We start from the raw sequence: 20,175 nt of genomic DNA on the forward strand, positions 1-20,175 counted from the left end.
GGGGCTTGCTTCCAAAGAACAGCATATGGAAAGAGAAAAATAGTAGCAACATGGAATACATGTTGTTACAGGTGGGAGAATCTGTGTTGCATGAATGGAGGTCTTGGTTCTTGGAATCCCCACGAAAGATTTACATGGGGATCTGTGCTTGAATAAAGATAGAAGGAAAGTAGCAAGCACAAAGCAGCATATCAAGGACAGTACACGCTGAAGGTGGGAGAGCAGGCAGGCCCCCAGGTAGCAACTGCCCTGAGGCTACAGGGATCTTTTCTTTCTATGGGGGACCAGGGTCTTGGGTCGTGGACAGGGTGAGGTGGTCTCTAAAGGAAGCTGCTTTCAGTCTTTTGGGGGACTCCTCCCACAGGTTGGGAGGGGGAGTTTTTGACCCTACAAGGTTTGTGCCATAACAGTCAGGGCAGCCTTCCCCTGTGTTTGGGTGGAGGGAAGGCTAAAACCACAATGCAAATACATTATAATGAGTCTAGGGGTTTCCTTGGGGCAGAGGTAGAAGAGGAGAGGGGCCTGTGCTGCACCTGTGGCTCTTGATCTGTTAGCTCAGAGGTCTTGGAAGCCACAAAGTCAGGATATTGTTTCTCTAGGCTTCTAATATGTAACCTGTTTATCACAGTCCTTGCGCCTAGCACATGCCTAACTAACTGCCTACTCTATCAATGCTCCAGTTAGAATCTATTTGTTTTAGTGTTTTGTTTTTTTAATATTTGAGAGAGAGACAGAGAGAGAGAACATGAGTGAGGGAGAGGGGCAGAGGGAGAGAGAATCTCAGGCAAGCTTCATGCTGAGCGCAGCGCCTGACATGGGACTGGATCTCATGAACCTGGGATCATGACCTGAGCTGAAATCAAGAGTCAGACACTCAACTGACTGAGCACCCAGGTGCCCCCAAAACCTATTTGTTTTAGATGTGTCTCTTGAAAGTAACGTATATTTAGATTTTGTTTATTTATCCAATATTAAAACGAAAAGATATAGAAAGGCTGAAGGTAAAAGAATGGGAAAAGATATACTATGCAAATATCAAACAAAAGAAAATTGCTATAGCAATATCAGTATCAGACAAAAGAACTAAAGGCAAAAAGTATTGTTAGAGATAAGGAGGGTCTTCATAGTAATACAAGATTTAATTCACCAGGATAACTTATGATTTTAAATAACACTTAAAAATATACAAAGCAGGGGCGCCTGGGTGACTCAGTCGGTTAAGCATCCGACTTCGGCTCAGGTCATCAACTTGCTGTTCATGAGTTTGAGCCCCGCGTCGGGCTCTGTGCTGACAGCTCAGAGCCTAGAGACTGTTTCGGATTCTGTGTCTCCCTCTCTGTTCCTCCCCAGCTCGCATTCTGTATCTCTCTCAAAAATAAAGAGTAAAAAAATTTTTTAAAAATACATAAGGTGAGTATCCTCAGTAGTCACAGGAGAAATAAACAAATCCCCAATCATTATGAGAAATTTTACATACTTAGTAATTGGTGGAAAAAAGCAGACAAAAGTTTAGGGAATAATATAGATTTGAACATCAAGATGAGCAGAATTGGGACGCCTGGGTGGCTCAGCCGGTTGAGCAACCAACTTTTGGTTTCAGCTCAGGTCATGATCCCAGTTTTGTGGGATCCAAACCCATGTTGGTCTGGATAAATAAATAAGTAAATAAATAATGTGCAGAATTGATCAGTCACAGAGACACTTCTGCCCAACCCCTCCCCCGACCCGACACAGGTAGAAGGGAAAACTCTGAAAAGACTATTTTTAACACCTGCAGAATATATCTTATGTTTAAGCACATGAAGAATTTTTTAAATTTATTTTTTATTTTTTATAAGCATTTTAAAAAATATTTACTTATTTTTGAGAGAGAAACAGAGATAGAGCATGAGCAGGAGAAGGCAGAGAAAGAGGGAGACACAGAATCTGAAGCGAGTTCAGGCTCTGAGCTGTCAGCGCAGAGCTTGACGCAGGGCTCGAACTATGAACTGTGAGATCATGAACTGAGCCAAGGTTGGATGTTTAACCGACTGAGCCACCCAGGTGCCCGAAGAATTTTTTAAAATAGGATTTATTTTTTTTTAAAGTTAGTTTGTTTATTTACTTATTTATTTTTGAGAGAGAAAAAGAGAGTGTGTGTGAGCAGTGGAGGGGCAGAGAGAGAGGGAGAGAGAGAGAATCCCAAGCAGGTTCCACTGTCAATACCAAGCCCGACATGAGGCCCGATCCTATGAACTGTGAGATCGTGACCTGAGTCGAAAACCAGAGTCACAGGCTTAACCAACTGAGCCACCCCTATTTGTTTTGTTTTGTTTTTGTTTTTTTGTTTTAGAGAGATAGCTCAAGCAGGGGAGAGGGGCAGAGGGAGAGAGACAGTGAGAATCGTGAGTAGGCTCTGTGAGGCGCCCAATGTGGAGCTTGATCCCATAACCCTGGGATCATGATCTGAGCTGAAATCGAGAGTTGGACATTCAACCAACTGAACTACCCAGGAATCTCCACAAATAAGCTTTAAAATATTTTTTAAAGTTTATTTATTTTGAGAGAGACAGAGAGCATGTGAGTGTAGAAGGGACAGAGAAAGAGGGAGAGAATCCCAAGCAGGCTCTGTGCTGTCAGCGCCCCAAGAATTTTTTTAACTGACCAGAAACTAGGAATACTAGGATTTTGTGAACAGTCCGGGCCACAGTGCAACTTTGTTAAATAACTAGAAAATCCCCATGTTTCTGATAAAGGGTTAATATCCAAAATCTATAAAGAACTTATCAAACTCAACACGTCTCCCCCAAAATAATCCAGTGAAGAAATGGGCAGAAGACATGAATAGACACCTTTCCAAAGAAGACATTCAGATGGCTAACAGACACATGAAGAGATGGTCAAGGGGCACGTAGGTGACTCAGTTGGTTAAGTGTCCAACTCTTGATTTTGGCTCAGATCATGATCTCATGGTTCATGGGATCGAGCCTTGAGTCAGGCTCTGTGCTGACAGTAAGAGATTCTCTCTCTGTGCCCCCCACCCTCAAAATAATAAATAAATAAACTTAAAAAAAAAAGATGCTCAATATCACTTATCATCAGGGAAATACAAATCAAAACCATGATGAGATACCACCTCACACCTGTCAGAATGGCTAAAATGAACAACCCAGGAAACAACAGATGTTGACGAGGATGCAGAGAAAGGGGAACCCTCTTGCACTCTTGGTGGAATGCAAACTGGTGCAGCCACTCTGGAGAACAGTATGGAGGTTTGTCAAAAAGTTAAAACTAGAACTACCCTATGATCTAGCAATTGCACTACTAGGTATTTATTCAAAGGATACAAAATACAGATTTGAAGGGGTACATGCACCCCAATGTTTATAATAGCACTATCAGCAATAGCCAAACTATGGAGAGAGAGTGAATGTCTATTGACTGATGAATGGATAAAGAAAACACACACACATACACACACACACACACACACACGCATGCACGTGCATGCACATGCACAACACAATGGAATATTACTCAGCCATCAAAAAGAATGAAATCTCGCCATTTGCAATGACGTGGATGGAGCTACAGTGTATTATGCTAGGTGAAATAAGTCAGAGAAAGACAAATACTACATGATTTCACTAATATGCAGAATTTTAGAAACAAAACAGATGAACATATGGGAGGAGGAAAAAAAAAGAGAAAGGGAAACAAACCATAAGAGACCTTTAAAGATAGAGAACAAACAGGGTTGATGGAGGGAAGGGGGTGGGAGATGGGCTAGATTAGATGGTTGATGGGTATTAAGGAGGGCACTTGTTGTGATGAGTTCTGGGTGTTTTATGTAAGTGATGAATCACTGAATTCTACTCCTGAAGCCAATATTGCACTGTATGTTAACTGACTAGAATTTAAATAAAAGTTTGAAAAGGAAAAAAAAAAAAAAAGAAAATCCCCATATGTCTAGAAACTTAAAATGAACTACCAAATAACCCATGAATCAAAGAAAAAATCATCCTGGAAATTAGAAAATAGTTGGAACAGAATGATAAAAATGCTACATATCAGGGGCCGTGGGGTGGCTCAGTCAGTTAAGTATCCAACTTCGGCTCAGGTCATTATCTCACAGTTTGTGGGTTTGAGCCCTGTGTCAGGCTCTGTGTTGACAGCCCAGAGGCTGGAGTCTGCTTTGGATTCTGTATCTCCCTCTCTCTCTGTCTCTCCCCTGCTTGTGCTCTGTCTCTCTCTGTCTCTCAAAAATAAATAAACATTGGGGCGCCTGGGTGGCGCAGTCGGTTAAGCGTCCGACTTCAGCTCAGGTCACGATCTCACGGTCCGTGAGTTCGAGCCCCGCGTCGGGCTCTGGGCTGATGGCTCAGAGCCTGAAGCCTGCTTCCGATTCTGTGTCTCCCTCTCTCTCTGACCCTCCCCCATTCATGCTCTGTCTCTCTCTGTCTCAAAAATAAATAAACATTAAAAAAAAAAATTAAAAAAAAAAATAAATAAACATTAAAAAATTTTTAAAAATTCTACATAACTTGCAGGATGAAACTAAAGTAGTACTTAAGAGGAAATTTATACTTTCAAATGCATATATTAGGGAGAAAGGGTTAAAAGTGCATTTATCTCAGGAAGGTAGAAAAAAATGCAAAGTAAATCCAAAGAAGGTAGAATTGTCAATTATATCTCAATAAAACTGGGACAAGGGAGAAAGTAGAAGTAAGGAAATAATAAAGGCAAAGGGAGAAATTATTGAAATAGAAAGTAAACATACAGAAAGTTGGCTCTTTGAAATAATTAAAATGGACAAATGTCTAGCAAGATAAATCAAGGATAGGGAAAAAAGGAAAGACGAAAGACACAAATAACTAATATGAAAACAAGGAGACAGTACTGCATTTGAGTAATTTTATATCAATACATTTGAAAATGTAGATTAAATGGAAAAATTACTAGAAAATATAAGTCACCATGGAAGACAAAAAAATTTACAAATTCTCAATAGTATTATAACCTTCAAATAAATTGAATATTTAGCCAAAAACCTTCACTCAAAGAAAACTCCAGGCTTTTATGGCTTTGGTGACAAGTTGTACCAAATGTTGAAGAATCAAATAGTTCCAATTTTATGCAAACTTTTTTCATAACAATAAAAAAAAAAAGAGGGAACATTCCTCAACTCATGAGTCTAGCATGACCTTGATACCGAAAGCCTGACAAAGAACAAGAGAGAAAAATTACAGGATGGTCTCGCTCATGAAAAGAGGTAACAAAAATCCCAAACAAAATATTAGAAACTGGAATGCAGCATTGTGTCTAAAAACAAAATGCCCAATTAACTTATGAAAATGTGTTCACAAGTTAGTAGTTTAGTAATCAGAGGACTTTAAGTTAAGCAATGAAATACCATTTCCACATATACCAGATTGGCTAAAATTAAACAGCCTGAAAATACCACATGTTGGCATGAAAATGGAACAGGAAGACCTGCCATTCACCACTGGTGGAAATGTTGACGTAACCACTCGGGAAAAAGCAGTTTAGCACTGTCTACTAAAGTTTAAGTTATGCATGCTCCATAACCTAGCTACTCCACTCCTTGGTAAATGCCCTAGAGCAGAGAACCTTAAAATGTAGTCGTTGGTCCAGCAGCATCAGCAACGTCTGGAAACTTCTTAGAAATGCCAAATCCCAGAGCTCTATTCCAAACTTACTCAACAACTCTAGGGATAGAGACAGCAATCTGTGTTTTAACAAGCCCTTCACATGATTCTGATGCATGTTAAAAGCTTGAGAACCACTGCCGTAGAGAAATAGGAACAAAGGTGCACCAAGATACATGGACAAGGATGTTTTTAACAGCATTGTTTATAAAAGCCAAACTTGGAAAACAAGCCAAATGTCCATCAATATTGTAATGGATAAATAAGTTATGCAGTGGTTATACAATCCAATGAAATGATAAAAATGAATCTCAGCTGTAGAAAATAGCAGATGACTCAAACATAATGGTGAGTAAATCTTCAAGACACGAAGAACTAACTTTTATGTACATATAGAAAAAGGTGCTTGTAAAACCGTACAAACGTGTTTTAAGAACCAAATCAGGGGCTCCTGGGTGGCTCAGTCGTTAAGGGTCTGACTTCATCTCAGGTCATGATCTCACAGTTCGTGAGTTCGAGCCCCATGTCGGGCTCTGTGCTAACAGCTCAGAGCCTGGAGCCTGCTTCGGATTGTGTCTCCCTCTCTCTCTGCCCCTCCCTCGCTCACACTCTGTCTCTGTCTCTGTCTCTCTCTGTCTCTCAAAAATAAATAAATTTAAAAAAAATTTTAAAGAAAGAAAGGACAAAAGGAAAAAAGAACCAAAACAGTATCTCCATCCCTAACCTTAGAACTCTAGGTTGGCATATACTAGCACCTGCCACATAGTATGTGCTCAGCATGACAAGTATAATTCTTTATAATTATGATTTTTATAGTGACTGCAAAGTATTTCATAATATGGACATACCATGTGTATTTAACCACTTCCTTGTTGATGGACTTTTTGAGAATATTACTTTGGCTGCCCCAGTAGACTGAAAATTCTATAAGGTGAGAGACTGAGAGACCATGATTGTCTTTTTAAAAACATTTTTTTTAATGTTTTTATTTATTTTTGAGACAGAGAGAGACAGAGCGTGAGCGGGGGAGGGGCAGAGAGGGAGGGAGACACAGAATCCGAAACAGGCTCTAGGCTCTGAGCTGTCAGCACAGAGCCTGACGTGGGGCTTGAACTCACAGACTGTGAGATCATGACCTGAGCTGAAGTCAGACGCTTAACTGACTGAGCCACCCAGGTGCCCCGCATGATTGTCTTTTTCTAAAACAGTGTCTTTTTTTTTTTTTTTTTTTAAATTTTTTTTTTTTTTCAACGTTTATTTATTTTTGGGACAGAGAGAGACAGAGCATGAACGGGGGAGGGACAGAGAGAGGGAGACACAGAATCTGAAACAGGCTCCAGGCTCCGAGCCATCAGCCCAGAGCCTGACGCGGGGCTCGAACTCACGGACTGTGAGATCGTGACCTGGCTGAAGTTGGACGCTTAACCGACTGCGCCACCCAGGCGCCCCTAAAACAGTGTCTTTTATTCAGTAGTTATTTAATTGAATTGATTTTCCAGATTAACTTTCCTATAAGAAAAAAAATGTCCTGGCCAGTTTTATTTCTCTTGATTATAGCACAAGTTAATTCTTTATAAATTTTGTTTACAGTGAATTACCCAGAGAGAATCCAGTTAACTCTGGGTGTAATGACATAATATATATTCTAGACTTGGAAAATGAGACCATGGATTCTGGAATACAGCAATCCTCTAAGGTGATTTAATTTCCCTATGTGACATCTCTTCTCTGTTTCAATGCTATAGCAACTGAGAAATGTGTCAAACCTTGGAGTTGGGAAACCATATATATCAGATTTTCTGAGAGTACCTACTGAAGATATCCTAGATTTCTTAAATGTACTTGACCCTCTATTCTGATTTGTAACTGGGAACATATGACACCATACCTAGACTCTAGGGAATGACTGGTTCCAGAGAAGATGCTTATAGGGCAAGACAGGCCACATGGAAGGCCTTCTTTAAAATTTTGCTTCCATACTCTTTACGTTATGCCAAGTTGTCCAGCCCAATCTTAGTGGAATTGTAAAGGAGGTCTTCCCTGAGCATTGGCTGTCAGGACAGAGCCTGTGAGCAGCTGCAAAAAGGAGCAGCAGATGGGCATGGCTCAGAAGAGACACTTGGGCAGCGTGCACATTGGCTGGGCCCTGTCAGGTTTACCTTGGAATGTCCATTGTGATGTCATATATAGTCACAACCTTGAGGGAAAACACTGTTTGGCTGAGAGGGGCATGGGGTTGAGTAATGGCGCCGGTTTGGGGGCTGGCCATCCCACTCCCATCATATGTCAGCCTTCCACTATTATTTGGCTTCCTTGTTTGGGGGCTTTGGGGGCTGTTTTCTTGGAAACAGAGCACAGAGCATGTGGCAGTCAAGGCAGACTCAGAGGTATGTAATGCAACAGTCCCTTGAAATTCACTGCTCCCTGTCCCTGCCCCTGAAGCCGTGGAAACCCCTACGTCTTGGACCATGGGAGGAATTAGGTGGGGGGAAGAGGGGAGTTGAGATAGGGCCTATGGATGTCTTCCTATAAGTCATGCTCAATCCTGTTCCCTTCAGTTTATTTCTTTTTCTTTTAGATATTTATTTATTTTGAGAGAGTGAACACGCATGCATGAGTCGGGGACGGGAAGAGAGAGGGTGAGAGGGAATCCCAAGCAAGCTCTGCAATGTCAGTGCAGAGCCCAGTTTGGGACTCCCATCTCACTAACTGTGAGATCATGACCTGAGCCAAGATCAAGAGTCGGATGCTTAACCAACTGAGCTACCCAGGTGCACCCCCTGCTTCAGTTTATTTCAACAAACCTTGAACACCATTTATATATGGCGGTGTACTAGACATTGAGGAAGAATAAAACACCATCCCCCCCTTCTAGGAGCTCGAGTGAAGTGGGGGAGACAGTCAGTCAGATATGTACATAACACAAGGAAAGAGGAAATGATGAATTAATAGAAGTATAAATATTGCTGAAGAGGTGGGAGGTAAAGAGAGTCTTTTGAAGCAGGGTGATCTATAAAATGCCTCTGGGATAGCTCAGGTTTGAGTTGTGCTTCAGAGGAAGGGTAGGGCTTTGAGGGTGGATAGTGTGGATGAAGGAGAGTAGTGAAGACCTTCCAGATGGAAGGAATAGACGGGGGAAAAGCATGGGAAGCTGAAGAGTGTTGGATGTGTTTGAAGAGATGTGCTTGAACTTAAACGGATGGGAGTGTAGAAGTATAGGGAGCACAGTGAGAGAAAAGTTTGGAAAATTGATAGAGATGACACTGTGGAGGGCTTTGAATGCCAAGCTGAACACTTCCTATAAATATTAATTCTGTATGCAGTTGAAAGATGTCAAAGATCTTAGAGCCGGGTAAAAATGTGCTTAGATCAGTGCTTTAGAGCAGTGCTTCTCAAACTGTTACATGCATATGAATCAATCAGCTGGGGGTGTTGTTAAAAAGTAGAAGGGGGGGGTGCCCGGTTCTCAGTTAAGCATCTGACTCTGGATTTCGGCTCAGGTCATGCTCTACTGGTTTGTGAATTTGAGCCCCGCATCGGGCTCTGCACTGACAGTGTGAAGCCTGCTTGGGATTCTCTCTCTCTCTCTGCCTCTCCCCTACTCATTCTCTCTCTCTCTCTCTCTCTCTCTCTCTCTCTCTCTCTCTCTCTCCCTCTCTCTCAAAACAAATAAATAAATAAATAAACTTAAAAATTAAAAAAAAGTAGATTCTGATTTAGTAGCTGTGGGGTAGGGATTGAGATTCTGCCTTTGTAACAAGCTCCCAGGTGATGCTACTGCTGTTGGACCAAGGACCACACTTTTTTTCTTTTAAGGAAGAAACATTTTATTTTATTTTATTTTATTTTATTTTATTTTATTTTAGTTTAGTTTAGTTTAGTTTTAAATTTTAATTCCAGTATAGTTAACATACAGTATTATATTAGTTTCAAGTATACAATGTAATGATTCAACAATTTTATACATTACCCAGTGCTCATCATGATAAATGTACTCTTAATCCCCTTCAGCTATTTCACCCATCCCCTCCCCACACCTCCCCTCTGATAACCATCTATTTGTTCTCTATAGTTAAGAGTCTGGACGGGGGGGCGCCTGGGTGGATCAATCCGTTAAGCATCGGACTTTGGCTCAGGTCATGATCTTGGGGTTCACGAGTTCGAGCCCCATGTGGGGCTGTGTGCTGACAGCTCAGAGCCTGGAGCTTGTTTCAGACTCTGTGTCTCCCTCTCTCTCTGCCTCTCCCCTGCTCACACTGTGTCCCCTCTCTCTCTCAAAAATAAACATTAAAAAAAAAACCTTTATATTGGGTCTGTTTTTTGGTTTGTCCTTTTTTTTTTTTTTTTCAAAATGTTTATTTATTTTTGGGAGCAGGATGAGGGACAGAGAGAGGGAGACAGAGGATCTGAAGCAGGCTCTGTCTGTGCTGTCAGTACAGAGCCCAATGTGGGGCTTGAACTCACAAACTGTGAGCTGATGACCTGAACTGAAGTGGGACGCTTAACCAACTGAGCCACTCAAGTGCCCCATGGTTTGTCTTTTTATTTTTCCTTTGTTCTTTTGTTTTGTTTCTTAAGTTCCACATATGAGTGAAATCATGTGGAATTTGTCTTTCTCTGCCTGGTTTATTTCGCCTAGCATTATACTCTCTAGATCCATCCATGTTGTTGCAAACGGCATCATTTCATTCTTTTTTATGCCTGAATTCCATTGTATCTGTATACCACATATTCTTTACCGATTCATCTTTCAATGGACACTTGAACTGCTTTTGTAATTTGCCTATAGTAAATAGTGTTGCTATAAACATAGTGTGCATATACCCTTTCAAATTAGCATTTTCATAGTTTTGGGGTTAATACTCAATAGTACAATTACTGGATTATATGTTAATTCTATTTTTAATTTTTTGAGAGACCTTCATACTGTTTTTCATAGTGGCTGCACCTGTTTGGATTCCTACCATCGGTGCGTGAGAGTTCCTTTTTCTCCACATCCTTGCCAATACTTGTTTCTTGTGTTACTGATTTTAGCCATTCTGACAGGTGTGAGGTGATAGCTCATAGTAGTTTTGATCTTCATTTCCCTGATGATGAGTGATTTTGACCATCTTTTCACGTGTCTACTGGCCATCTGTATGTCATCTTTGGAGAAATGTCTATTCATCTCTTCTGCCCGTTTTTAATTGGATTATTTGTGGGTTTTGGTGTTGAGTTTTGTAAGCTCTTTATGAATTTTAGATACACTTTATCGGATATGTCATTTGCAAATATCTTCTCCCATTCAGTAGGTTGTCTTTTAGTTTCATTGATTGTTTCCTTCACTGTGCAGAAGCTTTTTGTTTTGATGTAGTCCCAATAGTTTATTTTTGCTTTTGTTTCCCTTGCCTCAGGAGACATATCTAGAAAAATGTTGCTGTGGTCAATGTCAAATTACTGCCTGTGCTTTCTTCAAGGATTTTTTTGGTTTCAGGTTTCACATTCAGGTCTTTAACCCATTTTGAGTTTATTTTTGTGTATGGTGTAAGAAAATGGTCCAGTTTCATTCTTTTGCATGTAAATGTCCAGTTTTCCCAACACCATTTGTTTAACAGACTGTCGTTTCCCCACTGCATATTCTTGCCTCCTTTGTTGAAGATTACTTGACCATATAATCATGGGTTTATTTCTGAGCTTTCTATTCTGTTCCTTTGATCTCTGTGTCTGTTTTTGGTGCCAATACCACACTGTTTTGATTACTATAGCTTTTTAGTATATCTTGAAATGTGGAATTGTGGTATCTCTAGATTTGTGGGTATGTGGGTGTGTGTGTTTTCAAGATTGCTTTGGCTGTTCGTGGTCTTTTGTGGTTCCATATACATTGTATGATTGTTTATTCTAGTTTTGTGAAAAATGCTATTGGTATTTTGATAGGGATTGCATGAAATCTGTAGATTGCTTTGGGTAGTATGGACATTTTAACAATATTTGTTCTTCTGAGCCATGAGCATGGAATGCCTTTCCATTTGTGCCATCTCCAATTTTTTCATCAGTGTTTTATAGTTTTCTGAGTGCAGGTCTTTGACCTCCTAAGTTTAATCCTAGGTATTCTATTATTTTTGGTGCAATCATAAATGGGATTGTTTTCTTAATTTCTCTTTCTACGGTTCATTATTCGTGTATATAAATGTAGTGGATTTGTGTACGGTGATTTTGTATCCTGTAACCTGAATGACTCAGGACCACATTTTGAGAGGAAAGCTTTAAAATAACTCCAGGAAGCATCTATGGCAGTTGCCTGGGTAGCTAAGCCAATCGGAGGCTCTTTTAATGATGTAGTGGGAAGAAGGGGAAAGGGAGTTAAAGAATTAGAGCAGAAAGGTAGGAGAGAGGTCCTGGATACATTCCTCAAATGTTTATCACCCACTACCACCATATACAAGGTGCTACTGTAGGCACAATGGATACAGCAGTAAATGCAAGGGACAAAAATCTTTGCCCTCAGGGAGGTATTGTGGTGAAAGTTTGGATGTGGAAAGTAAAGCAGAAAGAGAGAGAAGGGAGTGAATCTTTTTTTCCTGATTGGATCTCAAATATGAGAGTTAATTATGGATATTATCATTGTTTTCCTACGAGGACTGTACTTATTTTTGTATCCCTTGTGCCTAGTATGCTGCGTGGCATTTAGTAAGTGCTCCCTATATGTTTGTGAAATGAATAAGTGACTTCTCAACTTTAACCCTGAGCGAATGACAAGATGATGGCATTTTGAACGATGTAGGAAACATTAGACAGAAGTTGTGAGTGTGGTAGGAGGCGGAACATGAACTATTACGTTTGAAGTGCTTGTAAAATTTATGTGGAGATATTCATCTAGCAACTCAAATTAATGGTATAGACCTGTGCTTTCCAATCTGGTATCCACTGACCACCTGTGGCCATTTAAATTTAAATTAATCAAATCACATAAAATTTAAAATTCAGTTCCTTCATTGCCCTATTGACAGTTCACTATCACAGGTGGCTAGAGATTATCATATTGGACAGAGTGGAAATAGAATATGTCCATCATCAGAGAGAAAAATCTATTGGACAGCACTAGCCTACCTTCCAGATCTTGGAGATAGATATAGTTGTCAATGTATTTGGCCACAAAGTCTTTTCAGTTTTTTTCTCAGAAACATCTCTCAGGTACAACAATCCAGATTATTATTGCCTTAACTAGGACTTCATGTATTTACAGTATGCTAGCTTGTCTCCTACAAACTTTTTCCAGCCTAGTGCCTAAAGAGACCCTGACTCTACAAGACAAAAACCACCCACACAAAACTTCCCGCAGCTGATTGCGTCACTCTGCCAAAAGTAACTAACTAAATGAATAAAATCTCTCAACATCCTCTGCCTGCAGTAGCATTTCCCAACCTGGCTTGACCCTCAAACTTCTTTCATTGTCAAACATTTGTCAACCCCCTTGGGAATTTAAACATCATTTTTATCTCTTTTTCATCATATATGGTAGATGAGTTTAGGTAAATAATATTTCATTTTAGACGAGATTGGGCGCGTTCAGGGTGGTATGGCCGTAGACAATAATATTTCATTTTAAAACAGCATGGTTTTTAAAATTGCAAAGTTCACTTTAATACCATCTTTAAGAGAAAGAGAAAAGACAAATGTCCACTTTTTCCCCATGTAACAAGTGATGCATGATATCTAATTGACTTGGACAGGTATGAATTGTTCCACAACAATTAGGTATAAAAAAAGGGCAAATATATTTCCTTGTCTGTTATCAAGTTTAATCTAGTTTAAACCTCCTATCACCTAGGTTGGCAAAAAAGTCCAGTATCAGCTTTAACTCCCCAACCTTTTTATTGTATAAGAACTTTGGAGTTTGTTTTTGTTTTTAATTTTTTAAAATGTTTGTGTATTTTTGAGAGAGAAAGAGAGAGAGAGAGAGAGAGGGAGAGAACGTGAGTGGGGGAGGGGCAGAGAGAGAGGGAGACACAGAATCTGAAGCAGGTTCCAGGCTCTGAGCTGTCAGCACACAGCCTCACGTAGGGCTTGAACTCATGAACCCCAAGATCATGACCTGAGCCAAAGTCTGAAGCTTAACCGACTGAGCCACCCAGGCGCCCCAAGAACTCTGGAGTTTGTGCCATTTGTCCAAAATGGCAGAGGATCAGGTCCTTAAACCATGGGAATAAGTGTTGCTTTTTTCCTTGCCATCTGAAGGCAAAAACTGTGGCTCAACGCCTTTGTGCCAAGCTTGGTCACAGAGACGTTTGCTGAAGTCCTCAGTATACTACATCTGAGCTGTTAACAGCAGGAGGGCTAAATCCCACCATGCTCAGGGCCTCACTATTCCGGTGTATCAGCAGCCTCAGTATTGTTTCCATTTCAGGGAGCCAGCTTCCTTTTCTTCTCAACCCTGAAAGCACTAAACACTAAGCCTCTGGCACAATTCAGCTTAAAACCCCCCACAGATCTAGTCTTATATGAGGGGTGTCTCTTACATTCCTGCTAATTTTTTCAGCATGTGAAACTTAACTCCCTGCCATGGATTAGGGGAATCAAGACCTTAAGAACAAAGGCCTAGCTGCCCTCTTTGGTGAGGGGAAACAGCAGTTTCTTTCCCAGAAGGATGTAGCAAGACAACAAAGTGTAGTGTAAATTACTCAATGTCACCTTGCTACATAATTAATAAACTTTCTTAGTACCTATGTATGTAAGAAAAAGCTTTTTTGTCAAATATACTTTTCATTCAAGCATGATGATATACAGCAAAATGCACAGATCTTATGTGTACAGTTTGATAAGTTTTGATAAATTTATATACCCATTAACTAGCACCCCAATCAAGCTTATAATATTGCTATAATCATGGAGAGTTCCTTCATGATCTTTTCTAGTCTGTTCTCCTCCCACTCAGAGGCAACCTCTATTCTGATGTCTATGGTCATGGATTAATTTGCCTCTTCTTGAACCTTGTAAAAATAAAATTATATATCTATTGGTACGTGAATGGATCAAGAACATGTGTATATACACACTTAACTGACTGAACCACCCCAGACACCCCTGCTATGTTTAATTTTAGTAGATGATAGCAAACGGTTCTATAAAGTAATTATACCAGTTTATACTTCCATTAATAGAGTATGAGAATTCTAGTTTTTCCACATTCTTGTTAACACCAGCCATAAAAACCCCAAAACCTTGCTATTTGCAACAACATGGATGGATCTAGAGAGTATAATACCCAGTGAAATAAGTCAGTGAGAGTGAGGCGCCTGGGTGACCCAGTCGCTTAGGCGTCCGACTTCAGATCAGGTCATGATCTCACGGTCTGTGGGTTTACGAGCCCTGCATCAGGCTCTGTGCTGACAGCTCAGATCCTGGTGCCTGCTTCGGATTCTGTGTCTCCCTTTTCTCTCTCTCTCTGCCCCTCCCTGCTCACACTCTGTCTCTCAAAAATAAATAAAAATGTTTAATAAAAACAAATTTAAAAAACCAGAGAAAGACAAATACCTTATGATTTCACTCATATGTGGAATTTAAGAAACAAAACAAAGGAACAAAAAAAAAAAAAAAGAAAAAAGAGAGACAAACCAAAAAACAGACTCTTAACCATAGAGAACAAACCCCGAGGGGAGGTGGGAGGGGATAGGTGAAATAGGTGAAGAGTATTAAGAGTATACTACCTTTTGTTTTGTTTTAAGACTCTATTTCTTTTTCTTTCTTTTCTTTCTTTCTTTCTTCCTTTTCTTTCTTTCTTTCTTTCTTTCTTTCTTTCTTTCTTTCTTTCTTTCTTTCTTTCTTCCTTCCTTCCTTCCTTCCTTCCTTCCTTCCTTCCTTCCTTCCTTCCTTCCTTCCTTTCTTTCTTTCTTTCTTTCTTTCTTTCTTTCTTTCTTTCTTTCTTTCTTTCTTTCTTTCTTCTTTTTAAAGTAATCTCTACACCCAACATGGGGCTTAAACCTACAACCCCAAGATTAAGAGTCGTATACTCTACCTACAGAGCCAGCCATACATCCTAAGAGTATACTACCTTGGTGAGCCCTGAATAATATACGGAAGTATATTGAACCTCTATACTGTACACCTGAAAGTAATATAACACTGTATATTAACTACACTGGAGTTAAAATTTTTAAAATAAGAATAAAAAATAGAGTAATACATTATATATTGTTTTGTATCTGGCTTCTTTTGTTGAACATAATGTTTTTGAGATTCACATGTTGTTGACAACAAATTCTTTTTTGTTTCTTTTTCTTTTCTTTTTCTTTAATTTGAGAGAGAGAGATTGAGTATGTGAGTGGGGAAAAGGAGCAGAGGGAGAGAGAGAGAGAATCCCAAGCAGGCCTGACTCAGGACCAATCCCACAACCCTGGGATCATGACCTGAACCGAAACGAAGAGTCAGATGCTCAACTGACTGAGCCACCCAGGCACCCTAGTTGACAACAAATTTTATTTATTTATTTATTTATTTATTTGACAACAAATTTTATTTTTTTTTAATTTTTTTTTAACGTTTATTTATTTTTGAGACAAAGAGAGACAGAGCATGAACAGGGTAGGGGCAGAGAGAGAGGGAGACACAGAATATGAAACAGGCTCCAGGCTGTGAGAAGTCAGCACAGAGCCCGACGCGGGGCTCGAACTCACGGATCGCGAGATCATGACCTGAGTCGAAGTCAGACACCTAACCTACTGAGCCACTCAGGCGCCCCGATTTGACAACAAATTTTAAAGTGACATTAGGTCATGCTTGTTAGTTTGGGACCACAATGTATAAATAAATGTAGAATGAAATTTAACTGCCTGTTGTGGCATAAAAAATAGACCAAAAATTGCCTTTATGACCCAGTGGCTGGCATTCTTGCATACTGCATTTCAAAAAGTCAGGTATTTTTTATAATTAAAAATGTACATACCTGTATGACAAGATAAAGTCTCAAGATGTTAATTGTAAATGATACATTGTTGGTGTGGAACACTATTTCTAGTAGGATAGGAATTGCTTGGCCATATACTATGTTTAATTAAATTAATTAATTAATTTATAAACTTTATTTATTTTGAGAGAGACAGCATGAGCAGGGGAGGAGCAGAGAGAGAGGGAGAGAGAGAATCCGAAGCAGGCTCTGTGCTGACAGCATGAGGCTCAGCGCAGGGCTCAATCCCGCAAACCTTGAGATCATGACCTGAGCTGAAATCAAGAGTCAGTCACTTAACTGACTGAACCACCCCAGACGCCCCTGCTGTGTTTAATTTTAGTAGATGATAGCAAACAGTTCTCTAAAGTAATTATACCAGTTTATACTTCCATTAATAGAGTATGAGAGTTCTAGTTTTTCCACATTCTTGTTAACCCTTGACTTTGTCCACCTTATTAATTTTAGACACTCCAGGTAGTATGCTTGCGTTGTGGTTTTAATGCACATTTCCCTGATTGCTAATGATATTGAGCAACTTCCTATGTTTGTTGGCCATTTGAAAATCCTCTTTTGTGATCTGCCTGTCCAATTTTTTGCCCATTTTTAATGATTGGGTTGTCAGCCTTTTACTTATTAATTTGTGGGAATTCTTTCTTTTTTTTTTCTTTCTTTCTTTCTTTAAAATGTTTTTATTATTTATTTTTGAGACAGAGAGAGAGCATGAGCGGGGGAGGGGCAGAGAGAGAGGGAGACACAGAATTGGAAGCAGGCTCCAGGCTCTGAGCCATCAGCCCAGAGCCCGACGCGGGGCTCGAACTCACGGACCGCGAGATCGTGACCTGAGCTGAAGTCGGACGCCCAACCGACTGAGCCAGCCAGGCGACCCGGGAATTCTTTAAATATTATAGATATGAGTTGTTTGTCGGCTATAGGTATGAAAAATAAACACTCCCACTCTGTGGCTTATCTTTTCACTCACAATGGTGTATTAATGAACAGAAGTTCTTAATTTTAATGAAATCCAGTGTATCAGTTTTTACTTTTACGGTGAGGCCTTTTTTGTTGTTGTTTCCAATGTAAGAAATCTTTGCCAGTCCCCAGGCTATGATGATAGTCTTCTAGGTTTCTTTCTTTCTTTTTTTCTTTTACATTAAGGTCTATGGTCCATCTCAAGTTACTTTTTGTGTATGGTGTAATTTGTCTATGGTATAATGTATTGAAGTTCTTTTTTTTTTTTTTTTTTTTTTTTAAACTCTAGAGAAATATCCAATTCCTTCAGTGGGGCAGGAAGTAGGGTGAGATGAGTGAGGCATTCGCCTTGGGCACACAATTGAAGGGGCACCAAAAAAAACCCCTTAGTAATCAAGGTAATATTTGGGGCGCCTGGGTGGCGCAGTCGGTTAAGCGTCCGACTTCAGCCAGGTCACGATCTCGCGGTCCGTGAGTTCGAGCCCCGCGTCAGGCTCTGGGCTGATGGCTCGGAGCCTGGAGCCTGTTTCCGATTCTGTGTCTCCCTCTCTCTCTGCCCCTCCCCCGTTCATGCTCTGTCTCTCTCTGTCCCAAAAATAAATAAAACAAAAAAAAAAAATAAAAAATAAATAAAAATGAAAAAAAAAAAAAAACGTTGAAAAAAATAAAATGACCTGGAACACCCTTGCAAAACAAAACAAAACAAAACAACCCCAGGAGTTTACGAACTACTGATTGGGAAATTCTGACCTACAGGATAAAACAAAAATGCCACTGTTTGGCAAAATCTGGCTTCCATCTACATTTTCAGCTTTGCCTCTCACTACTTAGCAAAAGGGCACCTGACAATCATTACTTTATAATCTTCTTGGTGATGTTCCCACCTGTTTGGAATGCTCTTTCTTATCCAAAAATCGTCTGCTGATTCTTCAAACTCCAGTACAAATGGCAACTTCTTGAGTAATTTTTCCCTTCTCTCCCAGGCAGTTACTGTCCTCTTTATTCCCTAACACTTATATTTCTTTCTTTCTTTTTTTTTTTTAGCATTTCTTTTTTGTTTTGTTTATTTATTTATTTTGAAAGGGAGAGAGAGAATGAGTGTGCACATGCACACACACACACACACACACACACACACGGGGAAGGGGCAGAGAGAGGGAGAGAATCCCAAGCAGGGTCTGGCTCTGTGCTGTTAGTGTGGAGTCTGGAGCCTGCCTCATGGCTCAATCTCATGAATCATGAGATCATGACCTGAGCTGAAATCAAGAGTCAGATGCTTAACCGACTGAGCCACCTAGGCGCCCCTAACACTTATATTTCTGTTACAGCATTTACCACACAATATTGTAACTTGACTGTTTAGACATCTGTTTTCCCTATTAGTGTGAGTTCTCAAAATACAGGAATTATATTTATCTTTGTTGTCCCAGCACTGGACATAATACTTAGAACTTAGTAAGTACTCATGAAACGATTCATGAATAAATGAATGGGGTCATAATTGTTGCTGTGGTTATGGATACCCACTGTATTAATATTTGTGTCTGGGGCGCCTGGGTGGCGCAGTCGGTTAAGCGTCCGACTTCAGCTCAGGTCACGATCTCGCCGTCCGTGAGTTCGAGCCCCGCGTCGGGCTCTGGGCTGATGGCTCAGAGCCTGGAGCCTGCTTCCGATTCTGTGTCTCCCTCTCTCTCTGCCCCTCCCCCGTTCATGCTCTGTCTCTCTCTGTCTCAAAAATAAATAAACGTTAAAAAAAAAATATTTGTGTCTGTAAGATGGACTGTGCTGTTGATAAATTCTCTAACCTAGAACGTTTTCTGATTTTATTTTTTCTTTTTGTGCCTCTCTAGACTTCAAAGCAGCATAAATTGAAAAAGATCAAGAAATTCACAGGTCAGAAAGATCCTATCCTTTATTCTTCAGCTCAAGGCTCATGACATCAACTATGGGTCTGCTTTAAGATTCTAGCCTTTAATAGTAGGTGGAGAGAAGGAGGTTGAAAGACTATGTAAATGAAAGAAATGTGCCTATTCTTTCTAACGTCTCTAAAGATGCTAGATTCTTTCTAGCAACTTCCAAAGAGATGTAAACAGCTTTATAATTCTATGCTTCCTTTCCTAATCTCCTTTTGTACACAACTCAAAGCACCAGGAAAGAAATTTGGTGAAATTAGAGAATACAGAAGGGGTAACTACCAAGAGTTTGGTGCAGGAAATTTCAATACCTTTTTTCCCTGCCATGGACACTGGATAGACTCTCTTGGAGTAAAAGATATGTATTATGAATTTTATTTCCCCTACTCCAACTCCCTACTACCATGATTGTTCCTGCTCTTTTCAATGGCTTCCATCTACTACATGGTGAAGGCAACATAGTATAGTTTAAAATAGAAAAACTTAAAAAAAAAAATAGAAAAACTTGAGACCTAGGTTAAGTCTGAACTCTACCACTAATTAATTTTATGATCCTGGACATCATTTCACCATTGTTTCCTTATTTGTAAAACAAGGGGGCTGAACAAGGTAGTATCAATAATTTTGATGCTGATAGACTCTTTACCCCTACTCCCAGCCTCCCAGTGGGAAGAAAATCTCAGAATGGGTTGCTCTGAAGCTAACCTGACACGGTGAGTAAAGC

At 40.0% G+C, this 20,175-nt stretch overlaps 1 protein-coding gene across 2 annotated transcripts in view; it reads left to right on the forward strand.

Moving 5' to 3' along the window:
* Positions 1-7,770: 7,770 nt before the first annotated feature.
* The window catches only part of C9H2orf16 (chromosome 9 C2orf16 homolog), a 31,225-nt gene continuing 18,820 nt past the window's right edge, over positions 7,771-20,175 (forward strand). The window contains exons 1-3 of one of the 2 annotated variants that reach the window (XM_058682880.1): positions 7,771-8,035; positions 19,389-19,431; positions 20,110-20,164. In XM_058682880.1, coding sequence (XP_058538863.1) covers positions 7,892-8,035; positions 19,389-19,431; positions 20,110-20,164 — 242 coding nt within the window. In that variant the 5' untranslated portion in view covers positions 7,771-7,891. The remainder of the gene's footprint in view (positions 8,036-19,388; positions 19,432-20,109; positions 20,165-20,175) is intronic. The other variant, XM_058682881.1, reaches the window with a different exon arrangement.

The sequence above is a fragment of the Neofelis nebulosa genome, chromosome 9, assembly GCF_028018385.1.
Source record: "Neofelis nebulosa isolate mNeoNeb1 chromosome 9, mNeoNeb1.pri, whole genome shotgun sequence".
NCBI lineage: Eukaryota > Metazoa > Chordata > Mammalia > Carnivora > Felidae > Neofelis > Neofelis nebulosa.